The following is a 20,957-nucleotide window of genomic DNA, read 5'->3' on the forward strand; positions in this document are numbered from 1 at the left end:
CTACTACATAGGCTATATATATATATACATTTTTTTTCAGATGATATCAGTTCTATTTTATCCCATTGATGATTGTTTCAATTTGCCACTTCTGGTCCTTGGGAACGCTCCTGTGTGCTAATACCAGGAGGCATAATTATGTAATTACCATGTGAACATTATACTACTTATGACCTAAAATGCCCCTAGAAAGGAATGCTCCCGTGGCCTCAGAAAATTTCCGTGAGAATGATATCTTCCAAATGTGGAATAAATAAAGCTGAAGAATAAATAGCTGAGGCTGAAATGTAAATGACTTAATGTAATGGTGTTACAAGGTGAGAGCCACTTGACTTTAGCTCCTGCTGCAAATCATGAGATACATTCGGAAAGCTTTTAAAAGGGAACCTATTTTGTAAGATAAAATCTGCATCAAGTTATGTCATCTAAGCAGAGTAATTCAACTTTTATCTCTTTGAGACAAAAAGAAAAGAAAGCAGAAGAAATGCTTTCTATGATCTCTTTCCATCACAGTTTTTCATAAAAGTCTGTAGATGCAACTAAAACTAAAAAACTAGAGATGTTGACAAATGAAGCAGGAGAGGAGGTTGATTGCCGCTTTTATAAATTAAAACTAAATGACACCCTTGAGGTACTTGGGTCTATGAAGTCAATTTAATGTTGATATAATCTGACTCCATTATCACAGAAAGAGGCAGTTGCATGAGCATGAAAACCAATAACCGAACTTCCAAAATACATTTTAGAAATCAGTGAGGTGAAAGCAAAAGGCTTAACAATGGACAAAGGACTTGCTGTTTGTCCTCTCTTGCTTTCCGGATGAAGGGAGAGTTCGTCAGAATTAGAGGAACAATGTTTCTGGAGAAGCGTTGGAACCACCCTAGGCCAGGAGTTACTGTTCACATCCAGGCTCACCTGTCTGGCAGGAATGCAGAGCTGCTTCATTTGAAGCACTGATTCCTTCAGCAGAGTCTGTCTGCTCTTCTGGTAGGTTCTACAGAACATAATGGGGTCAGGAGTGAAGAGCTGGGCAGAGAAGAGAGGAAAGGGAGAAGAGAGATAAGAAAAGAATTCAGAGATTAAGAAAGAAGAAAGGAGTCAGCACAGAAATATAAAAAGGAAGAGGAAAAAAAGCTACGAGAGAGGGATATGAAAAGAGGTGGATTAATGATGGTCTCAGGTGGCACACATTAGCATCCATGCCGTAAATCACAGAAAATCAACTAATAATTATGCTCTGACTCAAAGCAAGCACTCTGCTAGCACTGGTTGCATTCCTGTGATCTATCTGAAGTCAAATGCAAGAAACTGTTTTACTCTTAAGTGTCTCAATGTCAAGAATACAAGCAAATACATTCAAGGAAAAGGGAATTCAGCTTATCTTTTTTCATTCAACGAGCCCAGGTTGTTTTGTCACAGAGCTGTACCTATCTCAAGCCTTCATTCTAAACCTTATCTCAGACCATTTTTTTCCAGCGGTAACTCAAGTCAGAATTAGATAAATAGTGGATTTGAACTGAAAATGATTACTATTTATTAAAATGACTTTACTGGAATTTGTAATAAATATTTTTTATCAGGAGAGTTTCCATGATAATTTTGGGTATGTATTTATGGGTGTTAGATGTAGGATTTGGAAGTAAGGATAAATTATTAGGCCCTTTTCCAACAAAGACACATGCACACACAAAACTGTACAAACTGCAACATTTCTGGACAAACATTCCTGTACAGAATCACGTGGATGTATGTGGGTTATTCACTAGCAAAACAGCGCGGGAAGAGGTTTATTGTTTGTTTGTTTATTTTTTAATAGACTAATTAGTGTAGGTGTGACGTCTAGTTCTTGCATGCCCATGATATTTATCCAGGTTCTAGACAAACTGAGAGCTAGAAAATTGAAATGTACATGCCCAGTTACATCTTTCCCCAAGATTGGGAGTAAAAATGATTCACGTATGTAGTATCGGTAAGAACACCTGGACACTAGGAAGAGAGCACGTTGTCCAGCAATGAATTTACACATGAGGAGGGGATCCTTGGCTCTCCTAAACCTCCACTGAAGGTAAAAACTTCAAAGTAATTTAACTAACAGGTCAAAAGAAAAATTGGAAGACCTTGAAAATTGGAAACAAAGTTACTTAACAAACATTGGCATTTTTATTTGAAATTTATTTGAAATCATTGCTGAAAACCACGATGCTGTTATCTGTCCTTTTTCTTTCTTTTTTATCATATTTAAAGCAAATTTGAAGAAAGAGTAAAATAAAGACATCCTTCAAAATACACAGAGGATAAACCACATAAGGGGCACAGTTGTGGATCCTTAGCCATAACCAAACACCTTGCGAGTTTGGATTTTTGGGTTTGAAGGCTTAGAATCATAGTCTCATGGGAAAACTTGGTCAATTAGCATAAAGTTTATGTTCTACATTTTAGTTTGGTACATAGTGTCTAGGGTCTTAAAAAGCTTTCAGGCAGCTATTTAATAGACAACTATTAGTCTCTACTCATACAGAACAAAAGAAAAAGAAGGAAACTAAAGACTGAGAGAAGAAAATAGTCTATAGGACAGATAGTCTACACGAACCATGGCCTCATCTACCCTGAGACCAGAAGAACTACATGGTGCTCAGCTACCACTACTGACTACTCTGAGCAGGGCCACAACAGATGCATCTTGATAGAATGGGAGAAAAAATGTGGAACAAAACTCAAATTCTTAAAAAGTCTGGACTCACTGAACTGATTGAGACTAGAGGACTCCCAGGGACTATTGCCCTGAGATACTCTTTAAACTTTGAACTGAAACTATCCTCTGAGGTTACCTAAATAACAGAGTGGCTCATAAGACAAAGAATATAACCCGTGAGTACTGTGCTCCTTTAAAAAAAACAATCATCTATATGAGACCAAATGGTCAACAATTACCTTAAAGCAAAGATGAGTAGATAAGGGCCAGGGAAACTAGATTACTGGAAAAGGAACAACCAGAATGGCATTAATGAGAATGTTGACATATTGTGAAAAATGTAACCAGTGTTATTGAATAACTTGTATAGAAATTGTTAAATGGTAACCTAATTTTCTAGTAAACTCTCACTGAAAACATAATAAAATATTATTATTTTTTAAAATAACAGAGGAGCAGGCTGAGCTTTGGGAAACAGTCACATCTGAGAATTAAGGGTGTTATTGTTAATTTAGTTGGATGGCTTGGTGCTCATTCATTATCCCCAAAATTACACTTTCAAGTCTACCACAGTCATACTTAGCACAATGTTTAACAGATAATAACTTAAAACATCCTTTTATTTATTCATTTATCAAATTATTTATTGAGCACCCCCTATGTACTAGACACTGTGCTAAATTGTGAACAGGACAGACATGGTCCCTGTCTTCATGGACAAGGAACTTGCATTCTAGTAAATAGCCTTTCAATGAATGTAGAGACTTTTCTTACTTGAGGAAAACATACCTAGAAGAGAAGCTTCTGTAAACAGTACACTGCCTACAGAAGTCACCTGAAATGAGAAGACAAAAGGGAATAATGTCTTCATAGTTTTTAAGGAACCCTAGTGGTGCCGTGGTTAAGAGTTGGGCTGCTAACCAAACAGCAGTTCAAATCTACCAGCTGTTCCTTGGAAACTCTATGGGGCAGTTCTACTCTGTCTTATGGGGTCACTATGAGTTGGAATTGACTCGGCAACAGGTTTGGTCATAGTTTCCAAATATGATTATTTAAAAGGTAGAATAAAACAAATATGGAGAAGATTTAGGCTCTTGGTTTGTTTTGTAGATAATTGCTTTTTGATTCTTTTAATCCAGTATTATAGGCAAAAGGAATCTAAATTATTTTCTTGGCTTTGATTCCGGAGGGAGGGAGGGAGGACGGGAGGGAGGACTGGAGGGAGGGAGGGAGGGAGGGAGGGAGGAAGGAAGGAAAGAAGGAAGGAAGGAAGATCACCTTTGTGATCTAACATTGTGTACAGTGTTAACAATTCTGAACCCTGGCATTTCAAATTTGTATACTCCAGGTTACCTAAACATATAGATAATGGAGATGTGAGCAGTTAGCTGTAGCATTGTAAAATCAACACTTGAAAAAAAAGGAAGGAATGATAGACAAAATATATTATGCAGATTCCTGGCAATCAGGACAGTCTGCTTGAAAATGATGTCAGAAGGAAGGAAGGAGAAGGGAAGTAAATGGAAGGAGGGAGGTAGGGAGAGAAGGAAGGAAGGCCTTTTCAAAAACTGGCATTGGAAATCTTGAAAATGAAATTCTTCATTTGAAATGTAATTGCTATGATAAAAGATCCTTTAATAAACTGTACATTAATTCACTCAACTAATATTAATTGAGTACCTGCTGTATATCAGGTACTGGGCTAGTCCCTGGAGATATAGTAGGGCAAAGAAAGATGTGTTCCTGCCCTCACAGAGCATATTAAAAAACTGAAAAAGCTTTATTTTCCCCCTGACTTGCTTTTACCGAAGAATTACTGCAAATCAGATTATGAGTACTCATGGACCAGATGGCAGTTTTCTGCCCATCTGGGATAGCTCTAAAAAATAGACCCTTGTGTATCAATAGATAAGGTTTCTTCCAGTTCTAAGCTTTTGTGATCTATGATCTAATAGTAAAAACAGGAGGTATGCTTCCAGAAATATGTTATTCTTGTTTTGCTCTTTATAAAAGGAAATAGAGGTATGGTCTGTTAATTCAGAGGAAATTGGGTTCCTCCTATCTCTTTAAATAATTCTCTTTTAACTCCTTTGACTCTTCTTTCTCCTCCTACCTTCTGAAGCTCAACCTTGTCCCCTTTATTCTCACTTTCATTTCCTCATTTGAATGACCAAGACAAATTGCTCATCTTTAACTGCCTACATATGGCATCTCAAATTAAAAGGTCCCACTGTTAGGTCAAACTCATGGTGTTCCCAATGAATTCATACACATATATGCCACTCCTGCCTTTTCTAATTTCCATATTTCCATCAACAATATCCTCATTCTCCCAGTCTTCCACACTTGAAATCTAGGGGTTGTATTTCTTTCTTCAAAAGTTCAGCTCCAACACCAAAATTGATTAATTCTTCCTTCTTTCAAAATACCTTTTTATCTGTACCTTCTTTTCCATTCCAGGCAACACAGCCTTAGTTCCAACACATATCACCCCAACTGCAGTCAACTGCAACAGCCTCTAACTGATCTCAGCCTCAGGGCCCCTTTTGAATCTGTTTTACGCCACACTGACAGACTAATCTTCCTAAAACACAACTTTCATCTAACATAGTGAGTCACCTCACAGAAATCTTTAGTGGGTCCCTTGGCCCACGGGGTAAATCTTGAGTCTCACAGTCTGGGATGCCTTGTTTTACATCATCTGCTTCCAATGTTTCTGGCTAAATGCATCTTACTGCTCTCCCCAACACCAATGTTCTGCTGCCCCAGGCCTTTCCTCGGCTTGTCTTTATGGCTCACCTCCAACCCCTTATGCTTCTAAAGATCAGCAACTATGGCATTCATTTCTTATGTATCTCTCTCAGTATTAACTTACTTATAAGTATTAAATACTTAGAAGGTGAACAAATAATTAAACCAGTTGTCATCCAGTCAACTCTGACTCATAGTGACTTCATATGTGTCAGAGTAGAACTCCATAGGGTTTTCAAACTGATTTTTCCAGAAGTTGATGGCCAGGCCTTTCTTCTGAGGCACCTCTGGATGGACTCAAACCTCCAACCTTTTGGTTAACAACCAAGTGTTAGCCATTTACACCACCCAGGGACTCTGAACAGATAAGTAACTGACTAAAAAACTAATTGTGCCAGGATGCAAGATTGTTGTTTTTGTGCACCGTTGAGTTGATTCTGACTCATAGCAACCCTATAGGACAGAATAGAACTGTTCCATAGGGTTTCCATGGAGCCCTGGTGGTGTAGTTGTTAAGCGTTCGCCAGTTCGAATCCACCAGTCACTCCTTGGAAACCCTATGGGACAGTTATACTCTGTCCTATAGGGTCTCTATGAGTCAGAATCCACTCAACGGCAACAGGTTTTTATAGGATTTCCTAGGCTGTAGTCTTTATGGGGGAAACCTTGGTGGTGTAGTGGTTAAGAGCATATGGCTGCTAACCAAAAGGTCGACAGTTCAAATCCACCAGCCTCTCCTTGGAAACCCTAGGCAGCAGTTCTACTCTGTCCTATATGGTCACTGTGAGTCAGAATCGATTTGGTGGCAACGGGTTTGGGTTTGTATTTTTGTTTTGTTTTTTGGTGTATAATTTCTGGCTTTTGCTTCTTGGTTTCCATATATCACATTATATTGGTTAAAAACATAGCTAGTTAGAAAGGTCTAATGTATGGAGGCTTTTGTTCCAAAAAGTTTATCAAATTTTATTTCATTGTTGGTCAATGGGTACTTACAGAATAAAGTGTTTTGTTCCCAAGTAGCTACAGTCTGTAAGAATCGTGTGTGCCTTCATGTGTTTCTCTTTCTTAAAACGATTTCTTCATTTAGTTACTTGTGCCTTCAGTCCACAGAATATCTTTCTCTGAAGATAATTTGTGAAAAGAAATATTTTATCCTTGATTCTTTAGTTATTTTAAGACTATTTTCTGAATATTTCATTTCATTACCCGATGCATTTTTTAATTTCAGACTCCCTTGCACATTTTTGTAAGTTGGAGTTATAGAAGTGAGAATTCCCTTTTATCTCATTTTAAACTCTTGACAATATTGGGTGTACAGTGGAAACTACTGTTGGAGTCCTCCTTATAAAAGAAAGAAGTGACCTTCAGAGATTGGGGACCTATGATGGACTCAGATGCTGCATCTGCATGGTCCTTTTGAAGCCACTAACATTATTACTGGGGCATATGATCTGTAGCTGAGTCATACTTCTTCATCCTCTGCATATTCCCCTGGGGATTTTTTTCTTGCTTTGAGAAAAGATTTCTGATCAGTGTTTACTCCCGTATTGCCTCCTCACTCCCTGCTGCCCATCCCCAATTTTTCATATATTCGTCTCTTGAATAATTTGTTCATGAAATGGCATATTCTTCATTTAGAAAGGATTATATATTCCAAACATCCACTTACATGTGTTCTACAGCCCTTCTCTATACTTTTATGGTATCCCATTCTTCAAGACCAACAACCGACCTCCTTTATAAGTAAATATATACCTCCATTATAAAATATATTGACCACTAAAGGTTGGTTCATAAATGTGTACGTTGGATTTGGTCTGCATTCATTCAATTCATTAATTGAGAAAATACAAAATTAAAAAGTCGACTACTTATTAAATATTTACAAAATACCTTTTTTTTTTTTAATTTAAACTCCAGGATAGTTGTTAAGGGTAAGAGTCAAATTGAATGCGTTTGAATCCTGGCTCTGCCAATTTATTAGCTACTTGCCTTTCCTGGGTGGTGGAAACGGTTAACGTGCTTGGCTGCTAACTGAAAGGTTGGCGGTTCGAGTCCCCTCAGAAGCCTGGTAATCTACTTCTGAAAAATCAGCCATTGAAATCCCGTGGAGCACAGTTCTACTCTGACACATATGGGGTCCCTGTTAGGCAGAATCAACTCAACAGCAAGTGGTTTTAACTTTAGGCAAGTTTTGTTTGTTTGTTTGTTTTTGCTTTTGTCCTTTTCGTATTTTAACCTCTCATGCCTCCATTTCTGTATCAATAGAGAATGATAATATTTCCTATCACAGAATTATTGTGAGGATTAAGTTAATTCATACTGTCACATGCATAGTGCTTAATATATATTAGCCTTTTTTATTACATGTGGTACCTTGCACATTATAACCTATTCCTCTCTGTTAACCATAATAGCAACAATCACAACAGATGCTAACATATGACAGAAACTGGGCTAAACATTTTACATGTATCATCTCCTTTAATTCCCACAAAACTCTATGAGGCAGGTCATATCATTACCCACATTTTACTGAAAAGGAAACTTAAATTTACAGTGTCTGTAGATACTCTTGTTTGTTTCCCTCCCTCACTTGCTCGCTTATCTATTGGTTTGGTCAACTAGTCATTGGACAAATATTTGCTATTGCTTACTTGGTGCAGGGTTCAGTACATTCTGCAAGGGGGCAGGCAGAGATAAGCAGGGAATGGTCCCTACCATTAATAAGGTTACAATCAATTGCAGGAGATATTCAGGTCCATGTAACTAAAATAGATGTGAGTATAAACCATGTGCTATGAGAATGCTGAGGAAGCAATTACAGTAAAACCTACAAAACCGGGAACCTGTACAAATCTATCATAGAAAGAAAACTCGTATTTTTCACTAATAGAGAGCTATAGAAAATTGGTAAGACTGTACCCGCGAAAAACAAGGCAATCCCATTGAGTTTCAGCTCTCACGGGTTTCACTGTAATCCTAACTTGAACTGGAGAAGAGTATTCCAGAGGGAAGGAACAGCATGAACAAAGCACACAAACGTGAATCAAATGGAATATCGCAGGATAAGCAGGTAGTTTGGTGGGGCTTAGCAGGTAGAGATTGGCTGGGAGTTCAGGGTCATGAGGCTGGAAAGGTAGATTTGGGATGTTCCTCAGGCTTATGTGTACATAACAAAGAAGCAAATCCTGCATTTTCGGAACCCCACTTGCTTATCCAAATATGTGGTCCAAGTAAAAATGGGCAGGACTAGGGAGTGAGTGAAAAAAGAAGATTGGTCTGGATTTACACTAGGCAGTTGGTTGCTGTTGGAAGGTCAGAGTTGGCTGTCAGCCAGAGTAGCTAGGTAGTTGATTACTGTTCGAAGGTCAGAGTTGGCTGTCAACCAGGCTACCTGAGACACTTTTATGATCTATTTTACCACTTGGGAATTCTCCACAGCACAGGAGCTAACCCCCCCGGAACTATGGTGGTTCTGCGCAATCTCTGATCAACACTGGTCTAGCATGGGCCGTTCGGAACCAAATCAAGATCCGGGGTTATAGGGTGATGATGTCTGGGGCTGCCACTAATATCAAGTAAAATGCCAGATGACAAAGCGTACCATTTCACCTATAAACTTCTTGCATTTTTCCTCCCAGAATTGAATTCACTAAGCTGACAGCACACTGTCATTAGATTATAGAAAAATCTAACAAGAACAAAAAGAAGGGCAATTTTTATTCCATGCCACCTAAAGGTATATTTCCCAGTGATTTCCAAGTCCACTGAAAAGTTAAATATACAAATGTCTTACATCTCACCATCCGTCCTATATTATCCTAGATTTAAGCCTTTGCCTCTGCTTCTTGGATAATTAATTGTTAATCAATTATTGGTAATTTATTAGTTGTCAATGATTATCACTCAGTGATTACCGATCAATATTAATGCCAGAAAAATTACTAAAAAACAATTGACTGATTAAGAGTAAAAGACAAAATATACACCATTTCTGAGATCCTTTAGTTACCTAGTATAACACCAATGGCAGCCTCCCTGACTTTTTTGTGAAAGATTTAGCATTTGCATTTTTTTGATGGTTCTAATTGGGGCAAAAGTTCACTTGTGGCTTTCAACGAGTTGAGTGTAAAAAGCTCATTTTCACATTGACAAGAGAGGAAATCCTTTTCGTTTGGCTTTAGTTTGATAAAAATGGGTCTCAGAGGCAATATACGGTAAGCGGATATTAAAACCGGGGTTATAAATTGTCACTTTAGTGTTCTCGGCCTTAGACATCTAAAAGATCTTACCAAAAAGGATACACTGTTTTAATTGCTCCTCATTATATGATGAGAGAACGTCATTTTTCTCCTTTTCCTCCCAGGTGGCCATTGAGGACCGCGTCAGGCAGCTGCATGAAGCCCACAGGGACTTTGGCCCAGCGTCCCAGCACTTCCTTTGCAGTAAGTCCTTTTCGGCTTTCATTGCTTAACCTCTTTTTTGCATCTCGGTAGCTAAGAATTAAGAGTTGAATTACAGTCATCTCTGCCAGGTGCAGTAGAGGCATAAATCATCCTGAAATATAACTTGGTGGATGAATTCAGAAGGTTAGGAAGAGGAGGGCCAGTTACCGGTAGATCATTTTGTCCAGTCTTTGCCTAATGCATAATTTTGTCCCCGCAGTGTATTCTCAAGTGCTAACTTTACTAATATTTTGGAGTCCTTATTTCTGCCTATAGCAGTTCACTTCATAAAGCTGAAATTATACATTTAAAATGTTATATGCTTTCAGTATATATATATTTCTATATTTCTCTCTTCCTGTGACTCTATCATTATTTATCACCATATAAATTCATCAACTACTCCCTACCTTAAAGCTGGAACCCCAGCCTATGTGTTTCCTTTCCCTAGCTATTGTTATTCCTCTTTTATCCTTAAACTCTGCCCATTCTTTTTATTTTCTGGTTTTACTATTTTATTAATTATAGTTTCATAGTTAATATGAAGAGAAATAGCCACTTAGTTAACTAAAAGTTTAAGTATTGGAACATCCTATTAATATACCAACACGTATTAAATTGGCAAGCATCTATTTTCCTCTGATCAATATTGTCAATTTAGAACATTGTTTCTCTGGTTATAGAAGTAAATATGTTCGTTGTTTTGCCATTTTAAAAGTATAGGAAAGTATAAAGGAGAAAATTTAAATTGCCCATAATTCTACTACAGGGACTTAACAGTGTTAACATTTTGGTGTATTTCCTTCTGGTCATACATGAGTATGTATGGCCTAATCCTCACTTTAAGGCAACTCTTTGAGCTAGGCAATGTTCCAAATATTAACTAATGTAATCCTTATAGCAACTTTATGAGGTAGGTACTAGTACCTGACCCATTTTAAATATGAGGAAACTGAGGTGCATTGTATACAGCTAGTAGAGGGCAGAGCCGGGATTCAAACTGAAGAAGCTGGGCTCCAGAGTCTGTGTGCTTAACCACTACACTGTGCTACCTTTTGCTTTATCTGTGCACATATGTGATTTATATATTTTATATAAAAGAGGTAATTCTGTATGATCTCCCTTCGTTCGGAAACCCTGGTGGTGTAGTGGTTAAGTGCCACGGCTGCTAACCAAAGGGTCTGCAGTTCGAATCCACCAGGCGCTCCTTGGAAACTCTATGGGGCTGTTCTACTCTGTCCTACAGGGTCACTATGAGTCGGAATTGACTTGACAGCACTGGGCTTGGTTTTGGTTTTCTACCTTCATTCTTCTACCTTTTCCTTCATTACCCTTTTCTGGTCCTTTCCTTTCTTCATAATTTAATTTTAAAAATCCATACTCAGAAATATTTTAAAGTATTTGACTAGATGCTTTCATATGTGTCTCAGGCTGAGTATTGTCTTTTAGAAGAAAAATTCGTAGAAGGTGGTGGTCCTATCTTTTTGTTACATACTGCTAATGAATTAAGTAAGAAGTCGTCTTACTTTCTTGACTGGGTTGAACCCTATTATCCATATATGGTCTGATTCTTTGGACAATATGCTTAGAAGTTGCCAAAAAAAAGGGGGGGAGGGAAAATTAAATCAATTTATCTGTTTGAGTGGGATTGTGGCTTTCCAGAACGGCTCTAGAAAAATTATAAAGGCTGTAGATTTGCCTTCTGTGTTTTTCCAAATCTCTTGTCTGCCTAACTCGCTTTGGTGGCAGCCATTCTACTCAATTTAATTGAGATTAAATGTGATAGCATACTCGTAAGTGACTCATAAACTACAAATAAAAATATTACTATTATAACTATTAATTACTCCTCAAATACCATGTATATTCATTCATACTGTCTCCTCTCTGTCCCTCTCCCAAATTCCCATGTCTTCCCATTAAAACCTATTCTCAGAAAATGATATGTTATGCTCATTTAACCCAGGTGACAGGTAAAGTTCAATGTGTACTTCCCCAGGGTTATTTGCATTTTAATAGGATGAAAAGCCATAAGCCTTCAGAATGGCTCTCTGTGGTAGAACAGCAGCCATAAGCTGAGCTGTGGGGGCAGAACTTTGAGGCGCTGGGTGGATCATCTGCACACATCTTTCAAAACATATCACATTGGTGCCCACTTCTAGAAAGGTCAGGCCCATAGGCACAGACATTCGTAAAGACACTGTTCTATCTGCCTCAACAGAGCCAGCCCTAGAAACCACCAATTTCCTGGATGTCCATGTGAGATATCAGCATCTGCTTAGAAGCTTTGCTTGCAGATACCAAAAAATTCCAATTTAGTTTTAGGGATATTTGAGAAATAGGACAATGAGCCTAAAAACAGATTGTTTCTTCGTGTTGTCCTTTTTTAAAATTACAGTGGTAATCCATGTTTATTAAGGAAAATTTGGACAGCAGAGAATACACACTGGAAAACAAGCATTATTTATAATCCCACTACTCAGAGATAATCTCTATCAAAAGCTTGGTTTATATATTCTTTGTGTTTTTCTTGGTGTGTGTGCATGCATGTGTGTGTGTGTGAATTCAGGTTTGTTTTTTTTTTTTAAACCAAGCATGGATAAAAATATATTACAGTTTTGCAACCTGCTTTTTTTCCCTTAGAACTATGTTAAAATTAATTTCATGTGTTTATTCTTCTGCAGTATAAATTTTTTAAATGACTGGATAGAACTCCCTTCTGTGACTGTACCAAATTTACCAGGACAATTCTGTATTGTTGGATATTTAAGTTATTTCCAATTTTTCACTATTATATTCAGCATTCTGACTGACATCCTTTGTATACCTTTATAAACATCTCAGATTCTTTCTAAAGATAAATGCCTAAAACTGGGATCGCTGTGTTAAAGGATGCCCAACTGACCTCCAGAATGTTGTGCCAAAAATTGGGTGCATAAATAAAACTTTGAGGCAGGCCATCTCTGAAGTCACTTATTTGCTGTTAAATTAATCGTATAAAGGAAAACAAAATTATTTCCCCCAAATAAATAAAAAATGCATGTGAAAAATACCACTAAGATCATTTTAAATGAGTTTGAATTGACATATGTTTAGGAATTTGCTTCCAGGTTACTAGGAATAACGCTGGGATAATTTCTGAGGCTTAAAATTACAAAGAAAAGAAAAATAAGGATAAGTCACTAAGTACACCCCCCACAAATACACTCACTGTCTCTTTTAGTCTCTTTCTTCATCTTTTTCTCTCTTCCTCTCTCACTCCTTCTCTCTCTCTCTCTCTTACACACACACACCCACACACACATTTGCCTTTGAAAATTACATTACCAGCTGTCTTTGTTGTTTTGTCAGTAGAGAGACAGCCTTTTACTAAAGAAAAGTATTCACTGTTTCTTCTTGATGGTCCAATCTCTACTTGTTAAAGAAGTTGTTTCTTTTATCTTAGATCTGAGAGAAAACAAGAACATTGTAAAATGTGACCCTTATCCCACTGATAGACACTAGCTCCCTTTTAATTCTAGCTTTAGTACTCTACTACTCCTAATTGACTTCTGCAACCTAAACCAAGAAAAAAGGAGAAATTCTAATATTATGATGATAAAAAAAAAGAAAAAAATATTGTGATGATACGTATACATAAATAGAGAGTGTGTGTGTGTGTGTGTGTTCCTGTGTGGCACAAACGGTTAAGCACTTGACTAATAGCTGAAAAGTTGGCAGTTCAAACTCACCCAGAGGCTCCTTGAAAGACAGGCCTGGCAATCTGCTTCTGAAAGTTCACAGCCTTGAAAGCCATATGGAGCACAGTTCTTCTCTGACACACTGGTAATTGACTTGACAGCAACCAACAACTGTATATATTTGTTTATATATAGTTATATATATATATATATATTTACCAACTATATATATATGCCAGTTATATATGTATGCCAACTATATATATGTATATACATATATATATAGTTGGTAAATACAGTGTCAGTGTCAGTCTCTTCCTATGTCAATGATCAAGGAAGTACTATAGTTAAAAAAAGAAGTACTGTAGTATTAATAGCACAGTAGTTTGAAAATTGTCATCTTTTGTTACTCAAAAATTTAAGACCTTTTTCTGGCCATTTTCTCAATCTTCTGGGTTTCTGTTCTAAATTTTGCTTTTTCACCAAGAAAGATAACTCTATATTTGGGCAAAGGTAGAAATATTTCTGTAACAGTAAAAAGAACTTGTAGTTGTCTTAATACTTTACCAGTTCTAGAATTCCCTAAAGGAGCATTTTCCAAGCTGAGTTCCTCAGAACACTAATGTTCTGTAAGATCTTAATAAGTGTCTCTTGAAAACATAATTCTAGGATCAGTAAGTTTGGAGAAATACTAGGTTATAAAGATAAGCAAGTTTCTTTACTGTTGGAATTCTTGAAGCCTTTAATATACATGAAGACTGTTAAGTGGGGTGTAAGAGTCTATAGCTCTTCTCCATACTTAGGTGATTGTAGAAACCTTTATCAGACACACCAATTAATCTCACTAAACATGTCATGGAACACAGTATGGGAAACTTTTTGCCCTAAAAGTGGCATTTGCCAAAATGATCTAATGAGAAAAATTCTTTGCTGAAGAGGTGCATTGGATATGGAATTAGGTAAAGAAAGTAGTAAGACCATGATCCAATTAAAAAGAAAATGAGTATTAATAAGGCCAAAAGGTTAACTTTCTATCCTTCCTAAGGTATCAAGCTCCATCTCTACCCTAGAAGTTCCCTTATGCTATGGGATTTCATAATTATACAGAAGCTTAGAGAACATCTACATGAGTTTTCAAACTCTGGGGTGTGGCTCATTAGTGAATCCTGAAATTATTTTAATGGGTTGCAACTAACAATTTTTTTCCAATAATTTATTTTATTTTTTGTTGTTGTTGAGAATATACACAACAGAGGATACACCAATTCAACAATTTCTACGTGTACAATTCAGTGACATTAATTACAGTCTTCAAGTTGTGCAACCATTCTCACCCTCATTTTCTGAGTTGTTCCTTTCCAGTTAACATAAACTTATAGCACCCTACGCTTCCTATATAACCTTTCAGAGTTGTTGTCAATTTGGTCCTGTATAGGTAGTTCTTTAAATAAGTGTAATGCTCAAGGCAGACATTCTTTACTAGTTAAGCTAAACTATTGTTTGGTTTGAAGAAGACTTCAGGGGATATTTTTGGTTTAAGGCTTAAGGTTCAAACATCTCAGAGCAATAGCTTTGGGGGTACATCCAGCCTCCATGGATCTAGAAAGTCTGGATTCCATGAGAATTTGAAATTCTGTTCTGCATTTCCTCCTCTTTGACCAGGATTCTTCTATAGAATCTCTGATCAAAATCTTTAGTAATAGCAGCCAGATATCATCTACTTCTTCTGCTCTCATGGTAAAGGAGGCAGCTGTTCGTAGAGGCAATTAGCCATGCATTTGTAACCCACAATTTTTAATGGAATCAAACAGATTAGAATATATCAGAGTACTTTGCTCAAGCAAGGTTTATTATTTTATGACACTTTAGTTTCAATTAGGTGTGTGTGTGTGCATGTGCGTTGTTGTTGTTGTTGTTAAGTGCTGTCAAGTCAGTCCTAACTCATAACAACCCTATGTAAAAAAAAAATGTACAACAGAACAAAACACTACCTTGTCCTGAGCCATCCTCACAATCATTGTTACGCTTGAGCTCTTTATTGCAGCCGCTGTGTCAATCCATCTCATTGAGGGTCTTCCTCTTTTTCACTGACCCTGTATTTACCAAACATGATGTCCTTCTCCAGGGACTGATCCCTCCTGAGAACGCGTCCAAAGTATGTGAATGTCAATACAAAGTGTTTTTCTTCAAAAGAAGTTTGCAAGTCACTGAACTAGTCCAGCCCTTACTTTATTTTACAGATGACAAAGTAGGTGCAGAAAGATCAAATGACATAAGCAAGGTCATACAAATAGTTGTAATAGATTTGGTACTAGAACCCAGTTTCTAGACTTCCAAACCATACTGCATGTTGCCTCACACATTAAGAAAAAATACCCAGGCCAATGACTGTCTAGTCTATCTTATATTGTCACATATTTTCTCTCTTCTGTTCCTCCTAGTTTGTCCCCTAAGTCAATTTACAGAGCCTGAATTTTTCTCTGAAGACCTTTGGGCCAAGGATTGCCTTACCAATGGTTTGAGATATGGGTTAAGAGTACAGGCTAGACTGACTGGGTTCAAATACTGACTTGGATACTTATTTAATCTCTATATCCCTCAACTGTAAAATGGGGATAAAATAACATGTGGGATCCATTTTAAGACACTTTTCCTCCATGTTTTAACAGCTCTGAAATAAGAATGCATGTTATGATCAATGAGGTCTTAGAGTCAGTGAAATATGGTAGTATTACTTCATAAGGTTATAATGAAGATCAAATAGTTAAAACATATAAAGCTGTTAGAACAGTACTTGACACATAGTAAGTGCTATACAAGTGTTTGCTATTATTATGAGTATTAGTATCACTACTATTATTATCTACTTGGTAGCATATCTTAGTATATACCTATTAGGGTTAAACTACACAGGAAGTTGTCATTTATTCTCTGGCATTTACTTCTGAGGGAAATTCATTTCTCTCCTTTCTGAAGATAGTTTTCATGGCTCTAATCTGAATGTCCAGGGTTTGTACATTTATACAAACTCACTGGTTATTTGTGTAACTAATGAACAATGAATAATCAAATTGGTAAGCCCTAATCCCTATAAGGACAGGATCCTATCAATCTTGTTCCCCAGCACCTAACCAGTACCTAACACTGTACCTGACACTTGGAAGATGTTCAATAAATACTTACAGAGCAAATTATGTCTTATACCCAAATGAAGAAGAGGTGAATTTTCTCCTGACATTGACAATGCACAGTGGCACAAGCTTTAGCATACTGACCACCACATAGTAACCCGTTGCTGTCGATTCCAACTCATAACGACCACATAGTAGACACTCAGTAAATAACATGACCTTTTATGTTGCCCCTTGACAAGGGGTAATAATAGCATTTATAACTTTACATGGTCTTTTTTATCACAATCGACTATGCCATGTAATGTATTAAGGGAGAAAGAAAAGCTGACTTCAAAATTACAGCACAATTACAACTATGTTAGAAAATAAATAAAATCATCAGAAAGATTTACACAAAGAAAAGACCGAAAATAGAGTACACCAAAATGTAAACAGCTGTTGTGGTTTTGCTTTCTTTTTACTTTTGCAGATTTTTATTGTAATAAGCAGGTATTAATTTTATAATGGAAAAAAGATAAAGGCATAATGTTTATGCTCTGGCTTTTAACCCAGTGATCTCTTTCAGTATTGTACTCTATTGGTGTCTATGATACTCTATAAGAATAGTTTCTTTTGTACTATCTATTCTGCATTTAAAAGCTGTGAGTTTCTTTGAGTGACCTTCTTGTTCTCAGATTATGAGACACTGTAAAAAGAAAGGACTGATGAGTTATTTCTTGCAGGCTTTACAATTTTAACTGCCTGAATCAGATCCTTAGTTAACTCTTAGGAAACCCTGGTGGCGTAGTGGTTAAGAGCTACGGCTGCTAACCATAAAGCTCAGCAGTTCAAATCCACCAGGTGCTCCTTGGAAACTCTATGGGGCTGTTCTACTCTGTCTACTCTGTCCTATAGGGTCGTTATGAGTTGGAATTGATTTGACGGCAATGGGTTTGGTTTTTTGTTGTTTTGGTTTTAGTTAATTCTTTTTCTCTCTTGTCAAAGGAGCCCAAAGTTTTTACAGTTTCCTTTGGCTGCATATGGCTAAACAATTTGTTTCCATTTTGAGAGTTGCCAGACCTTCACTGTCCTGTACACACACACACACTCGCACACACACACTTAATAAAGAAAAGATAGGGGAAAAGAAAACTTTAAGCACATCTAATAATTGCTGACATTTCACTTAACAGTGTTCCAACCTATGCTACCGGTGTCCTCAGAGGATGAATGAAATTGAAATACAAGTGGGCCAAATAATTTAAAGCTTCACATTAGCTTAAAGAAGCCATCATGATAAAAGTCAGAAAGAATCTTGAAGGTACCATGTGAGATGATTTTCAGCCTAAAGCTGCTAGTCATTTTCTCTATCAGGTAAAATCTCAGAGCCAAATAATTTGGGCCAATTTCTTCAGCAGACCCGTGCTATCCTGGGTGCCGAGAATTTGGGAGAATGCGATCTAACTTATCAGTGATGCTGGTAACACCTCCATAAATTCAAAGATAGCCTTTCAGATGCGCACAGAAAGCAGTCACAGTGATAATAATTACACTGCTCTCAAAATCTATTTCTATGGCCCATTTTCCTTAGCCCAAGTTAATACTCTCCAGTAAGACCTAGGAGCCCTGGTGGCACAGTGGAATCCACTAGCCGCTCCTTGGAAACTCTATGGGGCAATTCTCCTCTGTCCTAAAGGGTTGTTGTGAGTCAGAATCAACTTGACGATAACAGATTTTTTTTTTAAATAAGACCTCAGATTTATTTATTTTTTTAGAGTATCCTTATTAACAACAGTTCGCATCATTGGCCCTGCATATCCCATTTATTTGAACACATGAGGAAGCTTAGAAGAGTTCCCAATTTCTGATGTGGGAATTTGTGTGCTGTAGTTGGCTTACAAGTCCCTGGGTGGCACAAAGAGTTAAGCGCTTGGCTACTAACCAAAAATTTGGCAGTTTAAATCCACCCAGAGATGCCTCGAAAGAAAGGCCAGGTGATCTACTTCAGAAAAACCAGCCACTGAAAAACTCTAGTGCACAGCTCTGCTCTGACACATATGGGGGTCAGCATAAGTTGGAATTGACTTAACAGGAGCTGGTTAGAAGACAACAAGACGAGTCCCATTTGGCTGAGGGAGGTGCTCTGGAAAAGGGGGCAATTGGACCTTAGCAGCCAACACTCACAGCAGCCAGGGATGGGTGCACTGGCCCAGTAAAGGGGACACCAATAGCATAAACCTCTCTAAGACTTAATGGAGCTACTGTGATACCCCATGCATAAGCTGGCTTGAGAGCTAAATTATGATATTTAGCTTGATTACCAACCACTACTCCTTTATCACATAAAGCAAAAAAAAAAAAAAAGAAAAGAAAAAAAACCCAAAACCATTGCCATCGAGTCAATTCCGACTCATAGCAACCCTACTGCCCCATAGGGTTTCCAAGAAGCGCCTGGTGGATTCAAACTGCTGACCTTTTGGTTAGCAGCTGTAGCTCTTAACCACTACACCACCAGGGTTTGGAAATTAGTCCTGTGGTGTGGCAGAGATGTGGCAAATGCCCCTTCTCTTTCTTATTTCACCTTCCCCATTGTTACAGACTCATCTAGGCCTCATGGACCTAGGCAGGGAGACCAGCACCACAATTCTGAATTAGCTCCATGACACTTGGGCACTGTTTTAGTGGAATGCTGGCTCTGAAAGGCATATTTTTTACACTTCCCAGAAAATGAAGGCATTTGTGAGTTTGGCCTAGGGTAGCATTATGTCATCACTCCCAGAATACAAAGCTTTGCACAACAGAAATGGTGGAATCACATCCCTGTGGGCGAAAATCATTACTTTCGTTTTCCCATTTGGATGTTTTCCATTTTCAGAGCACAACCAGTTTGAGATTACAAAATACTTTTCAGTGAGAACTTTGAGGTGAGGACAAAAGGTATTTTGTTCTTTTGTAGACTTACATAAATTGCTCCTGGTTTAAAAACCATTCTCCTTGATTTTTAAATATAATTTTCGATATCAGCAATAAAAATCACCTTGATTTCATTCCATTGCAGGTACTGCTGTTATGTGCTATGTCTCCTTAACATTTTAAGGACCAGGGATAGGCATAGTTGATCAGGGCTGTTGTAAAGATAGGTGGAAACATAAGGAAGGATGGGGAACAACAGTCACCATAAAGCATGTGTTTGCTTTTGCTGCTACAGGCTTCAAATTATCACAGTGTCATAGCTTCTCTCCTCTCTCCTCCACCTCATATCTTCTGCGTACTCATGGTTTCTGCTGCCTTGTGACTTTCATTTTCTTCCTTTGCTTCGGACACTTTTCACTTTCCCAGCTCTCTACTGTCTAAGTGTTTCTCTGTATATTATATTCAAACTGTCTAAGAAAGACATCTGATTTAGTTAGTTATTTACTGTAGACCAGGCTTTCTTGACCTGGCCTTTATTGACAATTTGGGCCAGGTAATTCTTCCTTGTTTGGGGCTGTGTTGTACATTGTGGGATGTTTAGCAACGTCCTTGTCCTCTACCCACTGCATGCCAGTAGCATTTTCCACTGCCAGTTGTGACAACCAAAAATGTCTCCAAACATTGCCAAATTCCCTCTGGAGGACAAAATCGTCCCCAGCTGAGAATCACTTCCATGGACCAATCCCTATATAAGCCTTTCATGGATTAAAAAAAATTTTTTTTGGAGTTTTTTGGTGATGCCGTATTTTTTCACTAATGGAAAGGCTGCTGAATCATTTTTTGTTGACAGTTTTTTTTATTATTTTGAAAAAATGGGGTGCCAATTGCCAGTGGGACATATCAGTCCCATGTTCCATAAAGCACATCATACACTGGGGACATATATGTCCCATGGCACATCACACTTCCTGGTTACACTTGAGCTATAAAATATCTTACTCAACTTTCCAAAAATACACATGAAATACTAAATAAACATTGTACTTACTGCACATAATTGTTATCAGTTTTAGAGTGGGCCATATCAGTACTATGTTCCGTGAAGCACACCACACACATAGGACATATCGGTGCCATGGCCCAGGAAGTGCATCACAAACTGTTTTCACCCCAAAAATAACTCATTTACTTGAACATTTCCAAATGCCAGTAACTGTACCTTCCCAATAACACAAAGGAAATAGTAAACACACTTGCAAGCCTTAGCTCGCTGTACAGGAGCCAAAGATACAAAAGTTTCACACAATCACTCCTCTGGGAAGCATCCCCTCATATGAATGGCTCTCAACACTCAACTGTG

General features: G+C 37.7%; 1 protein-coding gene across 12 annotated transcripts in view; it reads left to right on the top strand.

Annotated features, from left to right (window-relative positions):
* DMD (dystrophin) overlaps nt 1–20,957 on the top strand; it is a 2,447,064-nt gene that overhangs the window by 2,183,431 nt on the left and 242,676 nt on the right. For all 12 annotated transcript variants that reach the window (XM_049872854.1, XM_049872851.1, XM_049872858.1 and 9 more), the window contains one exon: nt 9,813–9,891. In XM_049872854.1, the coding sequence (XP_049728811.1) occupies nt 9,813–9,891 (79 nt within the window). The remainder of the gene's footprint in view (nt 1–9,812; nt 9,892–20,957) is intronic.

Source organism: Elephas maximus, chromosome X, assembly GCF_024166365.1.
Source record: "Elephas maximus indicus isolate mEleMax1 chromosome X, mEleMax1 primary haplotype, whole genome shotgun sequence".
Lineage (NCBI taxonomy): Eukaryota > Metazoa > Chordata > Mammalia > Proboscidea > Elephantidae > Elephas > Elephas maximus.